This window comes from Erigeron canadensis, chromosome 5 (assembly GCF_010389155.1).
Source record: "Erigeron canadensis isolate Cc75 chromosome 5, C_canadensis_v1, whole genome shotgun sequence".
Lineage (NCBI taxonomy): Eukaryota > Viridiplantae > Streptophyta > Magnoliopsida > Asterales > Asteraceae > Erigeron > Erigeron canadensis.
Window position 1 is genome coordinate 18,218,606 of NC_057765.1, and position 1,478 is coordinate 18,220,083.

General features: G+C 39.7%; 1 protein-coding gene across 1 annotated transcript; it reads left to right on the plus strand.

Moving 5' to 3' along the window:
* Window positions 1-547: 547 nt before the first annotated feature.
* Window positions 548-1,108, plus strand: LOC122601288. Its single transcript, XM_043774051.1, has one exon. It carries the CDS (start codon window positions 548-550, stop codon window positions 1,106-1,108), a length of 561 nt encoding a protein of 186 aa, XP_043629986.1.
* Window positions 1,109-1,478: the final 370 nt, after the last annotated feature.

A 1,478-nucleotide genomic window follows, 5' to 3' on the forward strand; every position in this document is an offset into this window, starting at 1 on the left:
GTTTATTCTGTCTTCACGTGTGGTTTTGGAGATTGAGCAAATAATGCGCAGATTTTTATACCATCAAGGAGATTATAAGCCTCGTAAGTCTAAGGTTGCGTGGGAACAGGTTTGTCTCCCTAAAGAAGAGGGTGGTCTGGCTATTCGTAGATTGCAAGCACTTATTTCGGCCTTGATCACGGCTCACATTTGGAGTATTGTAGCTTGTAAGGAGTCGTTGTGGGTTAAATGGATACGTAGCTATAAGCTGAAAGGAAAAAGTTTCTGGCAAGTCCCCTATAGAGGTAATATGACTTGGTGGTGGCGAAAAGTTCTTCAAGTTCGGTCCCTTGTGCGGCCATTTTTTTGGTACTGTATTGGAAATGGCTACTCAGCATTTGCGTGGCATGATAACTGGAGTTTGGATAGTCCGCTTATATCTCGATTATCGCCTCGCGAAATTACTTCAGCTAGCTTTTCCTTGATAGCGAAGGTTGCTGATGTTGTTCAATAAGGAAGTTGGGTATGGCCAAATGATTGGAATCAAAAATTTCCTAATGTTGGTCTTATGAATTTGGATAACAGGAAACCTGATATTCTTTTATGGAAGGATAGAAATGGAATTAATCATGACTTCTCGGTAGCCTTAGTTTGGGAAGATATTCGTCCTAGGAGTGATCGAGTTCATTGGTTTGATATGGTTTGGTTTACGCATTGTATTCCTAAACACGCGTTCTTCCTTTGGCTTGTGTGTAATAAGAAATTAAAAACACAAGATCAGCTTCGGCAATGGGATGTTATTGGTGCTGTGGATGATCAGTTTGTTTGCCCGTTTTGTGAGCTGTGCCCAGATTCGCATTCCCATCTGTTTTTTGAATGCACGTATGCTAAACAGGTTTGGATTGGTGCGTGTAATGAAGCAGGAATTCAACATGTTGCAGTAAATTGGGATGTCATTCAGCATGTCTTTACTGCATTTGGACGTCGGAAATCTGTTTCTATTATTGTTTCTAAATTGATGCTTGCAGCGACGACTTATTTTATTTGGCAAGAAAGGAACTCGAGGCTGTTTGCAAGGAAGAAAAGATCAGCCGATCAATTGATTGACATGATTGTGCACACGGTTTGATTAAAGCTTATGACGTTTCGTTTCAAGAGATCAAGAGCTGTGGAAGAAGCAATTGCTAAGTGGAATTTGCCTATTTCGTTGATTAGGAGTGCTTAATTGTTCTTGTTATCTATTACTATTGTTAGTAGGTAATAGGTGGTTTGGTTTTGTTCAATTGGTTGTTGCAATGTATTTTGACATTGTATAGTCGAGGTGGCATCTAGCCATTTCGCCTGTGTTTTTTGATTATCATTTATAAAAGTTAACAAGGGGTAACCTTTTACCCAAAAAAAAACTCCTTTCAAGCAGAGATGACATACTGCTTGGGGAATGGACTGAGAGTAGATTTCACCAACATCTTGTTCAGAAGCTTGGTGTTTAAACTGAAAGG

Coding starts and splice junctions, on each gene's coding strand:
- LOC122601288 (XM_043774051.1), top strand. CDS start 548: ATGAATTTGGATAACAGGAAACCTGATATTCTTTTATGGAAGGATAGA.